This window comes from Dendrobates tinctorius, unplaced genomic scaffold, assembly GCF_039654945.1.
Source record: "Dendrobates tinctorius isolate UK_male_01 unplaced genomic scaffold, ASM3965494v1 ptg000025l, whole genome shotgun sequence".
Taxonomy (NCBI): domain Eukaryota; kingdom Metazoa; phylum Chordata; class Amphibia; order Anura; family Dendrobatidae; genus Dendrobates; species Dendrobates tinctorius.
The window spans coordinates 18974734-18996582 of record NW_027361693.1 but is presented as its reverse complement, the minus strand read 5'-3'; the positions used below and the strand labels follow the sequence as shown (position 1 = coordinate 18996582).

Below are 21849 nucleotides of genomic sequence, written 5' to 3'. Positions count from 1 at the left end.
ATGGGACTACTACTGTCCCATCATTGGCTAATGTGTCAATCACTGTCATGGTAGCAGGCATCGCCCGATGGGACTTGTAGTCCCATCAGACGATGCTTGCACAGACCCCCGGACATCAGCACAGCCCCCCGGCAGGCCGGCACAGCCCCCCGGCAGGCCGGTACAGACCCCCACAGGGTGCACAGACCACCGGCAGGCTGGCACAGCCCCCCGGCAGGCCGGTACAGACCCCCACAGGGTGCACAGACCACCGGCAGGCCGGCACAGCCCCCCGGCAGGCCGGTACAGACCCCCACAGGGTGCACAGACCACCGGCAGGCCGGCACAGCCCCCCGGCAGGCCGGTACAGACCCCGGGCAGTCCACACAGCCCCCCGGCAGGCCGGCACAGCCCCCCGGCAGGCCGGCAGAGACCCCCGGAAGGCCCGAAATGACGGCGCATCATGATGCGCACACACCGCGCATCATGATGACGTCAGTCTGTCAATCAACTTTGAACTTCCGATTCCGATGCCGAATTCCGATATTGAAAAAATATCGGAAGTCGGTATCGGAATTCCGATACAGCAAGTATCGGCCGATACCCGATACTTGCGGTATCGGAATGCTCAACACTATCTATTACGTATTACATTTTAAGTATGACAACAAATTAAATTACTTACATAGTAAGATATTTATATTTTTATATCATACTTTATGTTTAATAGTTATTTTGTTTGGGAATCTAGGACAACCAAAGGGTGTCTAAAATAGTTTGTGCTAATTAGTTTGAATTTAGCTTAAAGTTATTTACACTGTTTATAGGTCATCCTCTAATGAGAAGCCTGTTACTTTGTAATTTACTTGTTTTAAGGTACTGTCACACTTAGCAATGCACCAGCGATCCCAACCAGCGATATGACGCGGTCAGGATCGCTGGTGCATCGCTAAATGGTCGCTAGTGAGCTGCCACACAGGCAGATCTCACAAGCGACATAGCAGGGGTCGGGGGTCGCTACTTACCTGTCAGACGAGGCGATCCTGACGTCCTCCCGCCCGCGTCCACGCGTCGCTCGTCGGCGCCACAGGAAGCCCAGCAGGAAGCTGATGACGAGAAACGGCCAAGGACGTTCTCGCGCGATCAGCGATAATCAGCGGGGGAGCCGGTCGGAGGTAAGTATCAGACATAGCGATATCGCTAGCAATATCACTATAACGTCACAAAATCAGTGATGCTATAGCGATATTGCTAGCGATATCGCTTAAAGGCCTGTCACACTAAGCTATATCGCTAGCAATATCGCTATAACATCACTGGTTTTTGTGACGTTATAGCGATATTGCTATGTCTGATACTTACCTCCGACCGCTCCCCCGCTGGTTATCACTGATCGTGCGAGAACGTCCTGGACCATTTCTTGTCGTCAGCTTCCTGCTGGGCTTCCTGTGGCACCGACGAGCGACGCGTGGACGCAGGCGGGAGGACGTCAGGGTCGCCTCGTCTGAAAGGTAAGTAGCGACCCCCGACCACTGCTATGTCGCTGGTGAGATCTGCCTGTGTGGCAGCTCACTATCGACCACTTAGCGCTAGTCATATCGCTGGTCGGGATCGCTGGTGCATCGCTAAGTGTGACAGTACCTTTAGTGTGACGGGGCCCTTAGTCACTGATCTTGTGTAATTTCTAAAAAAAAAAAAAAGAATACCTAAAGTACATAAAACCTTGGAGGAAGCTGTGAACTGTGAAAACCAAATCCATGCCAAATAAAAATAGAACCTGTTGCATATGTCACAGAGTATAGTGTTTGTTTTAACTAATATATAGTTGCAATGTTTATTTTTCTAATTCATTTGTTGTGATTGCATTGAAGTTTTTTAGTCTGCAACTTGACACTGCAATTTAAAGTGCTCTAAATATGGTTAATGTTATTTTTGGATTTTTTTCATCAATGGAATGTTCAATCTATTGTTGTTTTAGCCTACTTTTTAATTAACAAAAAATCTTAATGTTGAAAGTTTGAAAATTGGATTAACTATAATCACAATATAGTTTCTAAAGGATGAAAATGAAGCTGGTTATAGAGATAACCCCCCTTTACACACCAATGAGTATGAGTAGTACTGTCATTCTTAATTTAAAATGATTAATAAAAACTGCACGCTTTAGATACACTTTATTACACATACAAACAGAATTTCTCAGATTTCCTGATATTTTCTACTTAGGGATACTTCAGACAAGCGTATTGAATGTCCTTGTGCTGTCCATATACAAAATGAACAGACAGCAAAAGGACCAAGGCAAGATAATGTGGCTTTCACATGAACAGTTTTACACACTGACCTGTGTTTTGCATTTACAAAAACCATAGCACACACTACCTTGATCCATTTTTCAGATCAGACTCTCTGTTACACAACATAAGTCAATGCATGCACCAAAATTGAATGACATAGAGGTTACTATCTGTATATCAAGCATTTTTAGCAGATCTATTACTATTATTAATATTGGAAACTGCATTTTACCTAATATTCAGCAGTCTTGAAAATTATTTTATGGACCCCACAGAACCCTAATCTCAACATTGAGTCTATGTGGGCTAACATGAAGAGACAAAAAGTATTTTTGTTAGCTTACATCCATGGGAGATCTGTGGTTAGTTCTCCACAACTTCCCTGCCAAAATCGTTCAAAAACTGCGAGCAAGTGTAATTTAAAAATAAATGCTTGATGATCATTTAAAGGAAAAGGTTGATCAGACTAAATATTGAGTTCATTCAGTTTTCATTTTTGCTCATTCACTTTGCATTTAGTTAATTGATAAAGCTATTTCAGCTATATTTGAAAGCGGTTTTACTTTTAAAGCAACACACCACCATTTTTTTTATTTCACTGCTGGAGTGGTGCTTAAAAATGAAGCTCCCTGCTCCCTGTCTGATAATCACGTTCCAGCATTTTCTTCTTTTTTTTTTACTATGCCACTCTGGTCCCTTTCTGCAGTTTGTGACCTGCCAGCAGCTCTAATGTTGCAGAGAGTTACGTGGAGGTCAGTTTTCAATACAAATCTATGAGAGTCTCGTTCTCGTTCTCATATCCTTGCATTGAGACCTTGTGATGTAACTTATGACTTCCGGACAGTCAGAAGCTGCTCTCGCAAGATGGTGCAGCGGTATTGGGGTGGTGCCAACAAACAATGAAGACAGAGGATGAGTTTTAGGTGCCCGGATCTTCCCGTTGCATGGGATGGATCCCGGGCCTGATCTGGTGCTGTGGTCTCCCATTCAGTCACAGCCATTGGGACTGCTGCTCAGCGCAGACATCGGTCCCAGCTCATGCCACACAATTGGTTACTGCTGACTCTCTAGTCAAGTCTATGGTAACCAGTGTATTGCATGTGCTGCATTGCATTCTGGAGTCTAAGTTTGGAGAACACTGTACTGAGCATGTCCATGAGATTGCACCTTCTCATTGGTGGTCGGACATCAGTTGCTCTGGTTATGTAGCGGCTTCTGATTGGTCCACAGGCATGGGCCTGTCTGTCTGGCCTTGAGCTGTATGTATAAAAGGTCCTCTGGAGTGCACGCCTGTGCGCTAGTATCATATGTGTTTGGTGTGTTGGTGGCTACTTTACCACCCTGTGTGCCGCTAATAGCACTGCAAGTGTTTGTCTAGACAGGCAGTGTAGGGTGGGAATTCCCTCTTTGGATTGGTCCACAGGCAAAGTCCTGTCTTACTGGATGTGAGTCTAGTGTATAAAAGACTCTCAGAGACCCACGCTGATGTGCTAGTATCATTTATATGTGGTGTGTGTGTGAGTGGATATGCTACCACTCTGTTTGCACGTGTGTGTCCTGCTCTTATAACGATGATTGGGTGTCTAGGCAGGCAGTGTAGGGTAGGAAACTCCCTCTTGGTTTAGCATCTGTCTCTGGTCGTGTGTGGGGTTAGCACAGTTAAGTTACAGTGCAAGCTCAACCACTAGCCTAGACTTCTCTGGGAGAGCAATAAGGTCCCACAACTAGCGTCATATTTCCTTTATTCCTTTGATGGTTAACATGGTATTGAACTTACTGTTCTTTTGTTCAGTACCGCTCAGTAAAGTAAGGAAGAGGGATTCTCAGTATTCCATGCACACTGCGTGGCGCTAGCACAGTGTGTTAAAGCAGTCTCTCGCTGTTTTGGTACCATCACTGGTCACTAGCAGCAGTTAAACATCTCTGCATGGTAGACCACGTGTTGCAATTGCACTTTATAGTTTATTTTAATTTGGTGCAATCTGCCAACCCTAACAGCAAGTATATGATTGGGGCACATGGCTTATGTTTAAATCACCACTCCAGCGGTGAAAAAAAATTCTGCCAAAGTGGTGCTTTCAGCATTTCCCAAACCCTGTATAAAACTGTTTCATAGTAATGTATATTTTGTAGGCAAAATGTAACACAGAATAAGTAACTCTTATTTTTCACATCTGTGAGATAGTGCAGCTTTATTTTTCTTCATTCTGTAATTTATCTTTTGTGAATATATATATAGTACCTGTGCATTTCATTATGAGCTTTGTTGAGTAAAGTATCTGCACATAGTAAATAATGAAGAGAATATAAATTAGTTTCAAACTTTTAATTTTGTTATGGTATGTTAAAACAAAATATTGTCAACAAGCAATTATCCAGTAGAACAGGCAAAACTCTAAAGGTACCATCACACTTAGTGATGTACCAGTGATCCCGACCAGCGATATGAAGCGGTCAGGATCGCTGGTACATCGCTAAGTGGTTGCTAGTGAGCTGCCACACAGGCAGATCTCACCAGCGACATAGCAGGGGTCGGGGGTTGTTACTTACCTGTCAGACGAGGTGATCCTGACATCCTCCCGCCCACGTCCACGCGTCACTCGTCGTCACAGCAGGAAGCCCAGCAGGAAGCTGACGTTGAGAAACGGTCCAGGATGTTCTCGCGCGATCAGCGATAACTAGCGGGGGTGCGGTCAGAGGTAAGTATCAGACAGCGATATCGCTAGTGATATCGCTATAACGTCACAAAAACCAGTGACGTTATAGCGATATTGCTTGCGATATCGCTTAGTGTGACAGGCCCTTTATAATGCAGGTTTCTTTGGTTTATGCTTGAAAGCTAGCTGGACAGGATTTACCAAACTTTCTTGTATATAGTCTCTTTGTATTCATTTATATAGGGTATATTTTTTTTACAGAAAGCACATGGATGTCTGGAAGTTCCATTCATACACATTGTACAGTCACAGACATTTCCGAAACAAGTCTCCTGCATGTGCATATACCCGAAGACATGCTGTTTTAATCATGTCGCACAAAAGACAGGATATTACATCTGGAGACACTATGAAATCCCTATTAATGATATCAATACCATTTATCAAAACCTATATCATTTCATCATTGTTCAATGGAAGCTGTGTTTGTTCATTTTCCAAGAGAAGAAGAAACTTATATCCTGTAATGTCATGTAAATATTAATTCTTAAACTCATGAATTATAAGTAAATTGCTCTAGATTGCTCCAAATGTGCTGCCATGTAATTAGTTTCCAGCATCTAATATATTATTGTGGTATCAATGATAAATTGTTGTCTAGGATCTGTACTGTATCTGTACTGTATGTCATAGCAAGTGTTCTTAGTTCTTATCCATGTACACAAGTATTCATTTTCTTTTTTTTTCTTTTGTAGCTCCATTCAGATCAAGATAAAGGAGATGGGAGTCTGAAATACATCCTCTCAGGAGATGGAGCTGGAACACTTTTTGTCATTGATGAGAGAACAGGTGACATTCATGCCACGCGGCGAATTGACAGAGAAGAAAAAGCCTTTTACACCTTGCGTGCACAAGCAATAAATAGAAGGACAGGGAGACCTGTGGAACCAGAGTCTGAGTTTGTCATAAAGATACATGACATTAATGATAATGAGCCCACTTTTCTAGAACACATTTATACTGCCAGTGTCCCTGAAATGTCTGATGTTGGTAAGAAACATATTTGTCTCTCAGCTTGCATCCTGAATATTTGTGGCTCGTTGTGTTCTTAAATGACAAAGCATTTGCTCAAATTTGTAATAAATGAGTTTTAGCCAAGGTCTGTGAAAAGGAATTAAATTGATGTAATTTTTGGAAGAATAGTACATATAGATATATCAGTTCACTGTTTCGCAGCTCTGTCTAAATTTTAGACCGTGCAAACTTAGACTAGACCTTCTCAAAATGCACCAAATTACTTTAAAGTGTCTCATGCTGAAATATAAATGAGACTTACCTTTAGACTGTCCAGTCTTGAGGTTTAATTGCACTAGTCATTTCCGAGGAGTTACTAATCAACAATTTATTTACATAGGCAGACTGCTTTTCAAATATGCACTGAAGGATCTGTAATACACAGCCATTGTTCTCTTCATCATGAGCCTTCTTTACACAGGCCAATGCACTGCAGAAGGCAAGGATCGTTTGTGCAGCACAAAAGATCATTTCAACCAGCGAATGAGCATTTTGCTTGTTTGTTGGGTTATCAATAGCCTGTTTAGACTGCAAGATTATTAATCCATGATAATCTTACAATTTAATTGAATGCTAAAAAGTAACCTTCATTTTTATTTTTATTTCATAATCAAAAATACACTTGAAAGTAAGAAACTTTGTGATATACAAGTGTGTCCGTAAAGTCATAGTGCACTTTTGACCAGTCACAGGAAGGTACACCACGATCCTCAGATCTGATGCCCTTAGACTTTTACTTTTGGGGTTATGTGAAGAAACATGTGTACATTGAACGTATCAACGACACTAATCACCTAAAACAGAGAATCACAGACGTTATTCACTCTGTTACTCCAGACGTCTTTACCCGTGTGTGGCAAGAACTTCACTATCGTTTGGATGTGTGTAGGGCAACAGATGGAGCCCACATCAAACTGCACTTTTATTTGGAACAGATTTCACATTTCTATCATCTTTTGTTGCTTTCCAGTGACTGGTCAAAAGTGCACCATGACTTAACGGCACAGTGTATATTATAAGAGAAATCCATTTCTTTTGTATTTAGTATAGACAGATTTTCCCATTACTGAAATAGGGGATGGCAATTGCTACTAATAAGATTCTATGCAGATGGAGAAGACGGGGGAGCAAGAGCCAGAGCTCTCGGGGAAGCACGGTGGCTCAGTGGTTCAAATCCCACCAAGAACAACATCTGCAAGGAGTTTGTATGTTCTCCCCGTGTTTGCGTGGGTTTCCTCCCACATTCCAAAGACATACTGATAGGGAATTTAGATTGTGAGCCCCATCGGAGACAGTGATGATAATGTGAACAAACTGTAAAGCGCTGTGGAATGTTAGCGCTATATAAAAAATAAAGATTATTATTATTACTCCTCTTAACCCCCTTAACCATTTTCTATCTCAGTAATGTAAAAATCTGTCTTCACTGAATACAAATTTTACCTGTGAACTGAGAATTTTAAAAATTAATATTCATTCCAAGAGGAAAAAGTATTCTCTGATAAGATATATTACAAAGTTTCTTATTTTCATGTACACTATTGTTTAAATTAAAAAGACAGAAAAAACTTTGCTTATATATTTGGCTGCATAGCTTACTTTAGTCCACAAACTTAGAACAAAAGTTGATATAATCCATTCATTTTCAGATAAATCCACATACAGTAAGTGAGCATTCACTGATATTTACAATTTTCCAGTTTAGAGTCTGTTTCTTAGGTCCAAATGAGCTGAGAAAGCTTCTGGCAAGTTTATAATTTCCCTTAGAGATATTTAAAAAAAAAAAGTAAAACATTCCATTTGCCTTATCTAACTGCATACTTTATTCCACAGTTTGCATAAATTATATTTCTTTAAATATGTGTATTAAAATCCCGCTTTTAAAGGAAGCCTGTGAAACTGAACAAACTGTCTACCATTATCATTTTATAAAGTAATTTCTGTGTAAAAAGATTAAGAGTAACTTAAAGGGAACCTGTCACTACGAAATGCATTCTAAACTGCAGGCATCATGTCACAGAGTGGGGGGCTGAAGAAAGTAATGTTTAACTTTGTGAGTAAAGATTCAATATAACTTGCGTTTTAATATTTATTCTCTGCTCTGTCTGGGATTTTCGTTCCAGTTAGTGATCCTATTAGTGAATGGCAATTTTCTTTGTATAATTGTGCATTCAAAGAAGATGTGTCATTTATAGATTCACCCACTAGACCAAAAATCCACAAAACAGTAAAAGTTGAAGTTAGGGAAAAACAGGTTATACTAAATCATTTCTCACAAAGCTAAGTATCAATCTGTTCAGCTTCCCCTGCTTTATAACTTGGGTTGCACTGTCCATAACTGGCTGCACAATTAGTTAATGGGGCGGCCACATTATGGCCTTTATTTTCACTGGTGTGTTAGGGACATGAATTGGTGTACAATTCAATTATATAAGTATTACAGTTTGTTCTCCTTTACTTGTAGTGCAAATTTCCCACAGGGGGCTTACACGAACAGGTACTGGAAAGGGTGTGAAGGAGGCTTACTAGAAAAAACCCTTATAAAAAGTAACTTTCCTTAAGTATATATAAAAATTATCCCAAACAAACAAGAACAAGGTGCAGAGTGCATAAATTGTACTGAGGGTTGAAGGGTAACAGTGGGCAGACTAGTGAGGTGGATACAGTCATAGGACTACACTACCCTGCGCAAAGAGGTAACAATAAGGCTGTGTTCACACACAGCGTTTTTTAGTGGTATTTTTAGCGTTTTTCCAATAAAACCACTAAAAATAAGCTTCCCATTGATTTCTATGCATTTTGCAGTTTTTGTGCGTATTGATGCGTTTTTTCTACCGCGAAAAAACCGCATCGCGGTAAAAAACGCAGCATGCTCATTAATTTTGCGGATTTTTCCGCGTTTCTGGCTATTTCTATGCGCTTTGAAAACGCGCTGATAAAAACGCATAAGGCCTCTTTCACACTTCCGTTTTTTACAATCAGTCAAAATCCGCCAGGTTTTGAAAAAAACGGATCCGCCATAATGTTGCTGTCCGTCAACATCCTCAAAGATTTCCAAACGGAGCTTGCAACGTTTTTTTGGCAGGCGGATCCTCCAGACACTGATTTAACCCGAAATTCTGTCTGGGTGCTGGAAAAAAAAATCAATCTCTCTCTTTCTCCTCTTACCGGCCAGCGGTTCCTTTAAATTTCCTCATTTTGCGGATCCGTCAAAAAACGGATCCTGTGGCATCCGTTCACATCAGTTAACAAAGGATCCGCTTGTCCGTCTTTTTGGCGGATTTGAACTGACACAAAAAACTGAAGTGTGAAAGAGGCCTTAAAAAGGAGTCAGGTTTTTCAGAAGAAATTTTCTGCTACGTGTGCACTTAGCCTAAAAGTGATATCTTGATACCTCCGTTCAAATGTTTCTTAGTTTGATTTGAGAAATAGAGCCCAAGTCAATAAAACATAAAAGCCAGCAATGGCCCTTCAGGAGAAACCTCACCTGAGGAAATATTAATGTATAATGGAGATAGTAGGGGGCTGCTGATAAGGATAAAACCTTCAAAAACCACATATGGATAACAAACCAATGCATCTAATAGGGGAGCACCCATAGTTTAAATGGTGATTGCGGCTAATAGGTAAGATACAGTATGTGTGCTAGGGGTTTTGTGCCACGTCGTCAGTGCAACACATACACACTAAAGGGCCTTCTACACATAGCAATATCGCAAGCGATATCACTAAAGCGTCACCGATTTTGTGACGCAACAGCGACATCGCTAGCGATCTCGCTACATGTGACACTTACCTCCGACATGCCCTCCCCGCTGGATATCGCTGATTGCGTGAGAACGTCCTGGGCCGTTTTCTTCTTGCTGGAGTCCCGCTGGCACCGACGAGTGATGCATGGACGCAGGCGGAAGACGTCATCATCACTGTGTTTCTGACAGGTAAGTAACTACCGCCGAGCATCGCTGTGTCATTGGTGAGATCTGCCTGTTTGGAAGCTCACTAGCGACCACTTAGCGGTGCACCAGCGATCCTGACCGGGTCGCATCATTGTTGGGATCGCTGCTGCATCGCTAAATGTAACGGGACCTTAAGAGTCAATGTGAAGAAGGGGTGAACTAGCCCTGACCATTGTCTTGCTGCATACCTTCCCGCTTGTGCATCGACTGTCCTTAGACTCCTAGCATATACCCTGAATCGCAGAAGTATTGACAGAAATAGAGGACCAGCAAAGGTATATGTCTGCTGATGTCAGTCTTTGGGGCCATAAAACAGCACACAATGCAAAGGAAACATATTGAGAAGGGAAGTTATGGTTTGCAAGTTGGAGGTAAATGGGAAAGTCATGGGCACACCCTTACATACATCACCAAGGGCCCCACATAGCAACAAAGTTTATAATACGATTTAGGTAAATATGATGTGCAAATTATATCCTTGGTTATTAAACATTAAAGTTATACACATAAAAGAGTTGAAACAACTCAAAACAAATACTGAACACTATACAGTAATGGAGCAGTATAAGGACAGATGGTAGATAATACAACATAACCTCATTAAAGAGACCTGATAGCAAACGATCATTATTGATTATTTTCCCATTTATCTCCATCTTGCAAATGAACACTTCCCTTCGCAATATGTTTCCTTTGCATTGTGTGCTGTTTTATGGCCCCAAAGACTGACATCAGCAGACATAGATCTATGCTGGTCCTCTATTTCTGTCTACATGTCTACGATTAAGAGTGTATGCTAGGAGTCTAGGAAAAGTCGATTCACAAATGGGGGAGCCATCTCTCACCATATTTCGCCATCTTAAGGTGCCAACCTCAGCAAATAGGAAGGTATATTAATAAAAATAATCTTTATTTTTATATAGCACTAATGGACTATTCAGCTCTTTACAGTTTGCACACATTAACATTGCTGTGGGAGCATCCAAAGACAGATAGGGAATGTAGGAGGAAACAGGAGTACATACAAATTCCATGCAAACACGGGGAGAACATACAAACTCCTTGCAGATGTTGCCTAGGTGGGATTTGAACCCAGGACTCCAGTGCTGCAAGGCTGCCGTGCTAACCACTGAGCCACCATGCCACCCTAGGTAAGGAATGCAGTAGGACAATGGTCAGGGCTAGTGCACCACTTCTTTACATCAGCTCTTAAGGCCCCTTTACATTTAGCGATGCACCAGCGATCCCGACAACAATAAGACCCGGTCAGGATCGCTGGTGCATCGCTAAATGGTCGCTAGGGAGCTGCCGCACAGGCAGATCTCACAGTGATGTAGCGACGCAGCAGCGGTCGTTACTTACCTTTCAGACGCGGCGATCCTGACGTCCTCCTGCCCGTGTCCACGCGTCGCTTGTTGGCGCCAGCAGGAAGCCCAGCAAGAAGCGCCCGACGAGAAATGGAGCTGCACGATCTCGCATGATCAGCGACAGACAGCGGGGGAGCAGGTCAGAGGTAAATATCACACACAGCGATATCGCTAGCGATATCGCTGCTGTGTCACAAAATCGGTGACGCTTTAGCGATATCGCTAGCGATGTCGCTATGTGTAAAGGCCCCTTTAGTGTGCATGTGTTGCAAGGACGACATGGCACAAAACCCCTAGCACACATATCTTATCTATTAGACCCTATCACCAATTAAACTATGGGTCCACCTATTAGGTGCATTAGTTTGTTATCCATATTTGGTTTTTGAAGGCTTGATCCCTATTAGCAGCCCCTAGTAACTGCGTTATACATTAATATTTCCTCAGGTGAGAATTTTCCTGTAGGGCTATTGACGTCTTTTATATGTTTTTGACTTGGGCTTTATCTTTGAAGTCAAACTAAGCCTACATTAAGAACATAGGTATCAAGATATCACTTTTATTGTCACCTCTTTAGGCAGGGAAGTGTAGTTCTAAGATAGTATCCACCTCACTAGTCTGCCCTTTGTTAACCTTCAGCCCTCAGTACAATCTTGGCCCTCTGCACCTTGTTCTTGTTTGTTTGGGTCGATTTTTAAATATACTTATTAAAAGGGTTTTAAGACAGCTTTTTTCACAGACTGCATACCTTTCCAGTCCATGACTACTGGTGAAGGAACATGTGACCACATCAGTCCATCAGTCCATCCAAATTAAGAAACACCTCAACTCAAAGCGATTTGTCCATTGGAGGAGACTGATTGACTGCTCTGGTCACATGATCTTCTCTCAGCAGCCATTTTATGGAGTACAGAATAAAAGCCTTTCATACCTAAATATAATATTAAGTGTACACAAAATAATGTCCCCAACACATCTTTTAAAGCAAAATCAAACCACTTATCTAAATTATTTTATTATTTAGTATTATATTAAAATACAGTGATGATATACAATAGTATGCACACCCCTGTTTAAAGACCCAGTTTTTGTCATCTAAAGAAAAATTATGTCTTGAGAACTCATTTGAAAACTTTTTCACCTTTGATGTAATTTATAATCTATTCAATTGAATTGTAAAGTATCCTGAAATCTTTTTGGGGTAGAAAAATAAAAAATTAAGAACTAAAATTATGTGGTTGCATAAATATGCACACTCTTAAATGGAGATGAGTGAGCTTGAACAGTAGTGTTCAGGGTTCATACCAGACAACTAGTGTTGAGTACCGGACCCCAATCACATACATTGTATCCGAAGTCCGTTTTACTGCTCAGATTCGAATGCCAAATAAGGCTTATTGAAAGGCTGCAGCATAGCCAATTAACAAGTTTATAAGCTGTGGGCATTATCAGAGCCATGTCAAGTATTGCTATAGCTGTGATGGTTCGGTACACCACGTGACTCAGACTGCATAATTTCCAGATAATGGTTGTGGCTGGGAAAGGACAAAGCTGGAGTGAGGTAGTATTAGGTTTTGTGTGCGCGTAGTTTTCCAAAAATTATCTCTGTTTTAACACCTCACCCATGTTGTCTGTGGGAGTAGTGTGTCTTCAACCAATTTTTTCTACTCTGTACTAGTGTCTGTGGGAGTAGTGTGCCTAACTAATATTTTCTACTATGTACCCGAGTCTGTGGGAGTAGTGTGCATAAAAACAAATTGTTCTACTCGGCTCCTGTGTGTGTGGAAGTAGTCTGCATAAAATCAAATTGTTATGCTCCGCAATTGTGTCTGTTTGAGCAGTGTGCCTAACCAATTTTTCTACACTGCATGCATGTGTGCAGGAGTAGTGTGCTTAGCTAATTTTTTTCTACTCTACGACTGTGTCTGTGAGAGAAGTGTGCATAAAAATAAATTGTTCTACTCTACACCTGTGTCTGTGGGAGTAGTGTGCGTAAAAACAAATTTCTCAGCTCTGCACCTGTGTGTGTTGGAGTAGTGTGCCTAAAAACAAATTGTTCTACTCTGCACCTGTGTCTGTGGGAGTAATAATAATCTTTATATAGCGCTAACATATTCCGCAGAGTTTGCTTGGTGGATAAGTACTTGGAGGGGCTAGCGCACATGGACAGTGGACCAACACAGCAAATCTCAGAGGATGATGAAACACAGATGCCAACTGCAGCATCTTTCTGCAGTGTGCAGACTGGCAAGGACAGCAGGAGTGAGGACGGGGTGGACGATGATGTAAGGGATAAGGAGGTCCTAGACCCCACATGGAGCGAAGGCCATCCTAGTGACATGTGCAGTTCATAGGAAGAGGAAGTGGTCACTTTGCTCCAGCAGCGTGGCAAAAGAGAGAACAGGGTGCAAAAGCACAGCCTGTGGCCTCTTGCCAGTAAGTTTTCTGCTACTGCCCACCGCACCAACAAAATTATCACACCACAGCCAGCTCAAAGGATCTCATTGGTGAGGCATTTCTTGAGGCAATGTGCTGACAAGTGTCCAATAGTTTGCACGCTGTGCAATCAGAGGCTGAAGCGAGGTATAAATCTTCTGAACCTTAGCACCACGTGCATGATGAGGCATTTGAATTCCAAGCATGAGGCGCAGTGGAGTACAGACCTTAAAAAGCATGACAGATCTATACCTCCTGCTGATCCCTTATTTTACTGCTGTCTTGGCCTCTTCCTCCCATTCCCTGATGAAGCTATCTTGTATAGCGATATGCATGGGATCTCCCCTGCACCTCTTCTTTTCATTTTGACTGCCCATTATGGCAGTGTCTTTACGTCTTCCACATGCTCCAAGGTAGACATGTCTGCTGATATTTCTGCCCAACTTACTTGCTTTTTTCCTACCAAGGTTTTTGACCTCTCTCTTGATGCATACACACAAATTCTTGTGATCACCATTTTTGAGTATAATCTATTGTTCTGTGACCTCCGTACCATGGAATCTTTTATATAATATACAGGGATTTATGTGGTTCAATCTTTCCCCAGATTTGTGGGGCACTATATGCACCCTATAGACATATTGTGTGGGCTTTTTGAACAGAGGTTATTTTGCATATACTGGGACTAACCTAACATATCAGTCCCTGACTCTGTTTGCATTTATTATTGATTGTTAATTAGTTACTGCTGGCTCAAGCTTCATATGTGCATTTTGATAAGGGATGCCGTGTTTTAATCATTAGGGGTGTTGGGGGATCACCATAGTGTATATGTGTTTTGTTTTTATGTGTTTGTGGTTTTGTATGTTCCAGTGTTCCAATAAAGTCATACATTTTATACTATCTATTTATATAATTGAATCAGGTGTGCACATGAACCTATGTGTTTGGTCTTTCTTGCCTCTTTTCATGCTATTCTCCCAAGCATGGTGTGGCACCCTGATCCATATATATTGGATGTTTTGAAAATGAAGGTGCACCTTATTCCCTTTTTATCACATTGGCCTCTTCCTCCTGCTCACAATCAACATGACCACCTGCCTCCCCACAAAGAGAGAATGTGACACCACCACCAGTGTTAATGAGCATCTATACACCATCCCAAGGAAGTGTTCAGCTCTTCATGCCCCAATCATTCAAGAGAAAGAGGAAATACTCCACTACCCACCCACAAGTCATGGTCCTGAGTAACGGAAAATCCATATATAATGCGCACACCTAGTATATATTGAAGTAAAAAGCACAATTTTATTGACACCATTATATTTGCATTGACCTTTCCTGTCCCGCTTGTTTTGAATTTAGATCATTTTTCATGCATTTTGTAGCACCCTTTCTGCCTTACATAAATATACTTTTGGGCTTATTGAGTAGTGCACCCTACCCTACATGCACCATGGTCCTGAATGACAGCATTTCCATATTCCTGGCCTTTGAAATGCTGCCATTACAGATGGTGGAGATGGACAGTTTTAAAAAAACTGATGGTGGTGACTGTACCTTAGTACATTGTTCCCTTTTGCCACTACTTTTTCAGGTGATTTTTCCTTGACCTGCATACAAATGTTGCGAAAAAATCAGGTGTGCACTGCCCAATGCCATCAGAAGCAGGGTCCACATAACCACCAATGCGTGGAACAGTAAACACGGACAGGGTAAATGTTATGGCAGATGGGAGAGAGGCGGAAGGCATTGTAGCACATGATTTACCACCACCAATGATTGCTAGAGGTTTTACTGTCCATGGTGCCTCCTCTTCCCACTCTTATTACTCTACTGCCTTCACATCCGATCACAGTAATGCTTGTCCCACCAACTTCAGCACAGTCAGGGGAAAAAGAAAGCAGACTGTTCTGAAGCTCATCTGTTTGGGGGACAAATCCCACACTGTGCTAAAGTTGTGGACAGGCATCAAACAGAAGACAGATGAATGGTTTGTACCTGTAAATCTCAAGCTCAGCATGGTAGTGTGTGATAACTGTCAAAATCTCATGGCAGCTTTTGGCCTAGCCAGTTTAATACACATCCCTTGCCTGGTTCATGTGCTCAATTTGGTGGTGCAGAGCTTCATGAAAAATTGCCCAGATACTTTTAGAGCTGGTGCTGAAAGTGCAGGCAGTGTGTGCGCGCTTTTGGTGTTCTCACTCTGCTACTGCTTGCCTTTTTGCGCTACACCAGTACTTCTGCCTTCCCGCTCAATACCTTATAAGCAATGTACAAACAAAGTGGATCTCCAACTTGCATATGCTGGAGAGACTGTGTGAGCAGCAGCAAGCAATAGTGGAGTTTCAGCTGCAGCAAACCCAGCTGAGTCACTCTGCAAAACATCACCACTTCATCACCAATGAGTGGGCCCCCCTGCAGGATGTGTGTACTGTGTTGCGCTGCTTCGAATACTCCAAAAACATGACAAGGGCTGATGATGCCATCATGAGCATTACTATATCACTTCTATGCCTGCTGTAAAAAAGACTTCAGTTGATGATGGATGAGGTGGTGGCACAGGAGGAAGAGGAGAAGGAGGAACAAGGAGCATTCACACCATTATCAGGCCTGTTGTCTACATATATTAACATAGTAACATAGTTTTTAAGGTTGAAGGAAGACTTTAAGTCCATCTAGTTCAACCCATAGCCTAACATGTTGATCCAGAGGAAGGCAAAAAAACCCATGTGGCAAATATTAAGCTCCACTTTGGGGAAAATAATTCCTTCCTGATTCCACATACGGCAATCAGATTAGTTCCCTGGATCAACGCCCTATCAAGGCATCTAGTATATAAAACCTGTAATGTTCAAGAAAGGCATCCAGGCCCTTCTTAAATTTTAGTAGGGAATCACTCATTATAACATCATATGGCAGAGAGTTCCATAGTCTCACAGTTCATACAGTAAAGAATACGTGTCTGTGATTATAGACTCATAGAATCATAGAATTATGATTATGATTATAATTAAATTAATTATGATGAAATTAATTATGATTATGATAAAATTAATTATGATTAGATTATGATTAAACCTTCTTTCCTCCAGACATAGAGGATGCCCCCTTGTCCCTGTCTCAGGTCTTGAGTAAAAAGATCATTAGAAAGGTCTTTGTATTGTCCCCGCATATATTTATACATTATAATAAGATCACCCCTAAGCCTTTGTTTTTCCAATCTAAATAACCCCAAGTGTTATAACCTATCTTGATATTGCAGACACCCCATTACTCTAATAACCTTGGTCACTCTTCTCTGCACCTGCTCTAGTTCAGTTATGTCTTTGTTATACACCAGAGACCAGAACTGTACACAGTATTCTAAGTGTGGTCACACTAGTGACTTGTATAGAGGTAAAATTATGTTCTCCCCATGAGCATATATGCCTCTTTTAATGCATACCATTATTTTATTTGCCTTTGCAGCAGCTGTCTGACACTGGAAACTAAATGTCAGTTTGTCATCCACCTAAACACCCAGGTCATTTTCAGTTTTGCCTATTGTTTTACAATCAAACACATAATTATACATCTTATACACCTTACATTTATCCCCATTAAAGATCATTTGCCATTTATCAACCAAAGCTTCTAATTTACATAAATCCCCCTGTAATATATAATTGTCTTCCTCTGTCTCCTCTGTATTTATTACCCTGCAGAGTTTGGTGTCATCTGCAAATATTGAAATTCTTCTGTGTATGCACCCTACAAGGTCATTAATTATTATTATTATTATTATTATTATTATTATTATTACTATTATTATTATTATTATCTTATATAGAACCATTGATTCCATGGTGCTGTACATGAGAAGGGGTTAGATACAAATTACAGATTTCACTTACAGTAGACAAACTAACAATCACAAACTGATACAGAGAGGAGATGACCCTACTCTTGCAAGCTTACATTCTACAGGATGGTGGGCAAGGAGACAGTAGGTTGGGGGTTGCAGCAGCACCAGTGATGTGAGGTTGTAGCTCCGATAGTGGTGAGGAGGTAGCAGGGTCATTGCAGGTTGTAAACTTTCCTGAAGAGGTGGGTTTTCATGTTCTGTCTGAAGGATCCGAATTTGGTTAATAGTCGGACGTGTTGTGGCAAAGAATTCCAGAGGATGGGGGATATTCGGGAGAAGTCTTGGAGGTGGTTTGAGAAGCAAATAAGTGTGGAGGAGAGAAGGAGGTCTTGGGAAGACCAGAGATTACATGAGGGAAGATATTGGGAGATTAGCTCAGAGATATATGGTGGAGACAGGTTATAGATGGCCTTGAAGGTCAGTATTAGTAATTTGAACTGGATACTCTGAGGGAATGGGAGCCAGTGAAGAAATCTGCAGAGTTGAGAAGCGGAGGAGTAGCAAGGAGAGAGATGAAGTAGTTGGGCAGCAGAGTTAGGGACGGACTGGAGAGGTGAGAGGGTGTTAGCCTGGTGGCCACAGAAAAGGATGTTACTGTAGTCAAGGCGGGAGATGATGAGGGTGTGCACAAGTATTGTAGTAGATTGAGGACTGAGGAAAGGATGGATTCTGGAAATATTTTGAGCTGGAGGCAACAGGAGGTGGAAAGAGCTTGAATGTGCGGTTTGAAGGACAGGACAGAGTCAAGGGTTACTCCGAGGCAGCGGACTTCAGGTACGGGGGAAAGCATGATGTCGGTAATTGTGACAGATAGGTCAGGCAAGGAAGATATGTGAGATGGAGGAAAGATGATGAGTTCAGATTTGTCCACAAGGAGTGTCAGGAAGCGAGAGGAGAAGAAGGAAGATATGAATAATAGACACTCAGGGATTCTGGACAGCAGAGAGGTGATGTCTAGGCCAGAGAGGTAGATCTGAGTGTCATTAGCATAAAGGTGGTACTGGAATTCATGGGACTTTATGAGTTGCCCCATGCCAAGTGTATAGATTGAGAAGAGTAGGGGTCCTAGAACAGAGCCTTGAGGCACTCCAACAGAGAGATGGTGGGATGAGGAGGTAGTGTGGGAGTGGGAGATGCTGAATGTGCGGTTGGAAAGGTATGAGGAGATCCAGGATTAGACGAGGTCTTTTATGCCAAAGGAGGAGAGGATCTGTAGTAGGAGGCAGTGGTCAACTGTGTCGAATGCAGAGGAAACGTCAAGAAGGAGGAATATAGAGTATTGTCCATTAGATTTGTCTGTAAGTAGGTCACTAGTAATTTTGGTCAGTGCTCTCAGTGGAGTGATGGGGGTGGAAACCAGATTGTAGATTGTCTAAGAGCAAGTTAGAAAAGAGGTGGGAGGAAAGTTAAGCATGGACGTGTTTCTCCAGGAGTTTGGAAGTGAATGGGAGCAGCAATATTAGGCGATAGCTGGACATAGCGGTTTGGTTGAGGGTTGGCTTTTTAAGGATAGGCGTGATTGTGGCATGTTTAAAAGCAGAAGGGATGGTACCAGAAGTTAATGATAGGTTGAAGAGGTGGGTTAGGGATGGCATAAGAGTGGTGGTGAGGTTAGGGAGGAGGCGGAATGAGATGGGGTCGAGTGCACAGGTGGTGAGGTGTGATTTGGAGTGGAGACAATTAACATCCCCTTCAGTGATGTTGGAAAGGGAGGTTATGGCATTTAGGCATTGGTCTGTTATACAAAGGGGTTGTGGTGATTGAACAATGAAGACTTATCTTGTTTGGTCGATTATATTTTTGAAGTGTGTGGCAAAGTCCTCAGCAGAGATGAGAGAGGTTGGAGGGAGCAGTGGAGGGTGGAGGGAGTTCAAAATTTTGAATAACTGTTTGGGGTTGTAGGATAGGGAAGATACAAGGGTTGTGAAGTAGGCCTGTTTAGCAGAGGTGAGGGCAGATTTGAAAGCGAGTGTTTCCTGTTTGAATGCAGGAAATCATGTTGCAAATTTGTTTTCTTCCAATGCTTCTCAGCAACCCTGGACACTTGCCGGAACTTTCTAGTGGTGTTATTTTCCCAGGGTTGTTGATATGCCGCACTCTGCCATGAATGAGAGGGGCGACCGTGTCAATAGCTGATGCAAGAATGACATTGTAGAAAGCAGTGGCACTGTCGTGGAGTGAGGATATAGATTCCAATGGTAGAATAGAGTCAGAGAGCATGTGGGTGTCTAGGTGTGTGAGGTTTCTGTGGGGGAGCGCATGTTGAGGACATGGGTGACAGGTTAGGAGGACAGGGATGAGAAAGTGAATAAATGGTGGTCGGCTAGAGGGAGAGGGGTGGTAGTGAAGTTAGTTAGAGAGCAGAGACAGGTGTATACCAGGTCTAATGTATGTCCGTCTGTGTGGGTGGCTGAGGAGGACCACTGAACAAGCCCAAAACATGAAGTAAGGGACATGAGTTTGGATACTGTTGACTGAAGTGTATCAATATGGATGTTGAAGTCACACATGATAGAATCATAGAATCATAGAATGGTAGAGTTGGAAGGGACCTCCTGGGCCATATGGTCCAACCCCCTGCTCAAAGCAGGATTCGCTAAATCATCCCAGTTAGATATCTGTCCAGCCTCTGTTTGAAAACTTCCATTGAAGGAGAACTCACCACTTCTCGTGGCAGCCTGTTCCACTCATTGATCACTCTAACTGTCAAAAAGTTTTTTCTAATATCTAATCTGTGTCTCCTCCCATTCAGCTTCATCCCATTGCTTCTAGTCTTTCCTTGTGCAAATGAGAATAAAGTTGATCCTTCTACAATGTGACAGTCCTTTAGATATTTGTAGACAGCTATTAAGTCTCCTCTCAGTCTTCTCTTTTGCAAACTAAACATTCCCAAATCCTGCAACCTTTCCTCATAAGACAGGGTTTGCAGACCGGTCACCATTCTGGTCGCTCTTTTCTGAACTTGCTCCAGTTTGTTGATGTCTTTTTTAAAATGTGGTGCCCAAAATTGGACACAATATTCCAGATGAGGTCTGACCAAAGAGGAGTAGAGGGAAATAATTACTTCACGTGATCTAGACTGTATGCTTCTGTTAATACATCCTAGAATTGCATTTGCCTTTTTTGCTGCTGCATCACACTGTTGACTCATATTCAGTCTGTGATCTATTAGTATACCCAAGTCTTTTTCACATGTGCTGTCACTTAGCCCTATTCCTCCCATTCTATATATGCTTTTTTCATTTTTATTGCCCAGATGTAGTACTTTGCATTTCTCCCTGTTAAAAACCATTCTGTTAGTTGCTGCCCACTTCTCCAGTTTATTTAAATCTTTTTGAATCCTCTCTCTCTCTTCTCTAGTATTAGCTATCCCTCCTAGCTTTGTGTCATCAGCAAATTTAATCAGTTTACCATCAATTCCTTCATCTAAATCGTTGATAAAGATGTTGAACAATACAGGGCCCAGGACAGAGCCCTGTGGTACCCCACTTGAGACATTCTTCCAACTGGATGTGCAGCCATTTACGACCACTCTTTGGGTCCGATCACTAAGCCTGTTATGAATCCACCTAACAGTTGCCTTGTCCATTCCATACTTAGTCATTTTTTCAATAAGGATTGTATGAGAGACTTTGTCAAATGCTTTGCTGAAGTCAAGATATACTATATCTACAGCATTTCCTTGATCCACCCAATCAGTAATACCGTCATAGAAGGAAATTAAATTAGTCTGACATGACTTTTTAGTTACAAACCCAATGATGATAGTGGGGATGTCAGTGGAAAGAAAGTGAAGAAGCCAGGTAGATAATTGGCCAATAAAGGCAGTGGCCGAGCCCAGATGTCAGCATATGAGAGCCACATGGATGTTGGAGGGAGAGTAGATGAGGACAGAGTGGACTTCAAAAGAGGGGAGGATAACGGAGGGAAGAGGTTGTTAGGCGTTGGATTTCTGAGACTGCACAACAGGAATCCAGAGCCGTACATCCAGCGGTCTTCCATTCCCCTCCAACCGCTCAGGGACCTGCTCAGCAATATCGGCAATCCAGGCGTTCTGCTCAGACCCACTCACTGAGTCTGGATGTTGCTGCCACCTCTGGTCCAGCATTGGCAGAGCAACCTGCTTTGCAGGGAACCGCTTCAGAGGCTAAATCCTCTCGCCGTGCTACTGGGCAT

The 21849-nt window shown here is 42.1% G+C and overlaps 1 protein-coding gene across 3 annotated transcripts in view; it reads left to right on the top strand.

Annotated features, from left to right (window-relative positions):
- LOC141084631 (cadherin-10-like) overlaps positions 1-21849 on the top strand; it is an 879938-nt gene that overhangs the window by 526054 nt on the left and 332035 nt on the right. For 2 of the 3 annotated variants that reach the window (XM_073569456.1, XM_073569455.1), the window contains one exon: positions 5689-5983. In XM_073569456.1, the coding sequence (XP_073425557.1) occupies positions 5689-5983 (295 nt within the window). The remainder of the gene's footprint in view (positions 1-5688; positions 5984-21849) is intronic. The other variant, XM_073569457.1, reaches the window with a different exon arrangement.